The following is a 1,816-nucleotide window of genomic DNA, read 5'->3' on the forward strand; positions in this document are numbered from 1 at the left end:
CCACTTATTTTAACGTATTTGAGGCATGATGGGTGGAGATTTACTTATCCTCACACTTAGTCTAAATATGTGCATATTTTAGTTTTAGTAAAGAGTTTTACGACACTTACCACACAAATAAGTCATCTAAAAGCCAAAAATATTAGAGGCGTTACTAGAGAGTAACATACACAAGAAATTTTTAATGAGGGGGAGAGATGAACACGATACATATTTGATAGGGCACAGAACGGGCAAACCAAACCGTTTGAGTGAGAGAGTGAGTGAGTGCGTGTATGTGGGTGTGTGTGTATGGTCGTGACACAACTCGTTAAAAACATTTCTACAATTGGTGGTTTTTTAAGCCCAAGAGGGCTATCCCGAAAAATGCTGTTTTGAGTAAATTGAGGGTAAAACTTTTGCCCCATGTTCAGTTTCTTTAAAAGACAAGAAGAGTTTTCTCTATAACCAAACAAATTATACACACCAATGAAACCAAACTTCTCCTACAGGTAGGGCAATGCCCACTTTTGGTGTAAGTCAAGATTTCTGGAAACCTCCGAAATCCGGGTTAGCACGCTTGTCCTTAAAAGCGACCAATCACAGTCGAAATTTTTCCAAGATGGCCATCCATAGTCATAGAGGAGATAAGTGGGTGTCTTAGACAGATGAATGTCTTGGACAGTGTCGTTTTTTTTTCTTAAATCAGAAGGAGGGAAGTGGGGCTTGTTTGTTTTTTTTAAACCCTGTCCGTACGTCCTGTGGTCATTTTGTACCCCCGGGGGTTGTATTCTTAGCATTTTAGAATACTTCTGGCACGAAGATCTCTTTGAAACTTTCAGTATTTCTCCAAAAATCATTTTGACAGACTGCTATGCAAAGCGTACGGACCGGATTAACGAGTAAATTTCCACTTTGCTTTGGTTTTAGTAAGAGTTTTACGGCACTTGCAACACAATAAGGTCATAGAAGTGCCGAAGATCAGAGGTGTTACGGGAGAGTAACAAACACAGAAAAGAAGTAGGAGAGATCAGGACGATAGAAGTTTGACAGGAAAACAGAAGCAAACCACACCAGAGCACCCGTCAACCACCCACATTTCCTCTTTGAAAATGGTGCCACAGAGTTCCCCATGTCGTATGGATACGACAGTAAAATACAACGTACGGATAATGTTAAGGTGATTGTCTTGGACAGGTGACCGTTGCAGCAGGCCCAACAGTACCACAACAAACTACGAGACGGGAGGGAGGTAAATGGCTTTCCCAGACAGAAGCATACTACGTCGTTTTCAGCGCCTGCTCGCGACCACGACCATCCTCATCATCACTACAACAATACCACCAACAACAACAACAACGCAGTCAGCACATACAGGGCTCAGCAACCAACGCAACCCTACCCCCAACGTCACCACCACCATCACCACCGCCCAGTCACAGCCACCCTGCCCCACCCCCTGCGACCTGTGCACGCCCACCACCGTGTCGTGCACGAGTTCGAGTCTCGGCGGCGGGGGGAACGCCTGCCCTGGGGATGTGCCGGCGACGGTGAGGGACCTCACGCTGGTGCAGTCGTCGTGCGGGGCGGCCCTCGGTTACCGGGAGATGAGGAGACTGACGGAGTTGGTGAACCTCAACCTGTACATGTGTGGATACACCACCATCTCCAGGACGGCTTTCAGGTGAGTCGTAGTCGTAGTCGTGGTCATTGTCGTAGTCGTTGTCGTAGTTGTAAAAGTGTAGCAATGACAGTGGTAACAGAGGTCATAACAGTGGTGGTGGTGGTGGTGGTGGTGGTGGTGGTGGTAGTGGTAGTAGTAGTAGTAGTAGTAGCA

General features: G+C 46.4%; 1 protein-coding gene across 1 annotated transcript in view; it reads left to right on the forward strand.

Annotated features, from left to right (window-relative positions):
- The first annotated feature begins 601 nt into the window (after positions 1-601).
- Positions 602-1,816, forward strand: part of LOC101848636 (leucine-rich repeat neuronal protein 2-like) — a 4,906-nt gene continuing 3,691 nt past the window's right edge. Inside the window, exons 1-2 of the mRNA XM_005112648.2 lie at positions 602-630; positions 1,478-1,663. Coding sequence (XP_005112705.2) covers positions 602-630; positions 1,478-1,663 — 215 coding nt within the window. The remainder of the gene's footprint in view (positions 631-1,477; positions 1,664-1,816) is intronic.

This window comes from Aplysia californica, unplaced genomic scaffold, assembly GCF_000002075.1.
Source record: "Aplysia californica isolate F4 #8 unplaced genomic scaffold, AplCal3.0 scaffold01349, whole genome shotgun sequence".
In the NCBI taxonomy this organism is placed as follows: Eukaryota; Metazoa; Mollusca; class Gastropoda; order Aplysiida; family Aplysiidae; genus Aplysia; species Aplysia californica.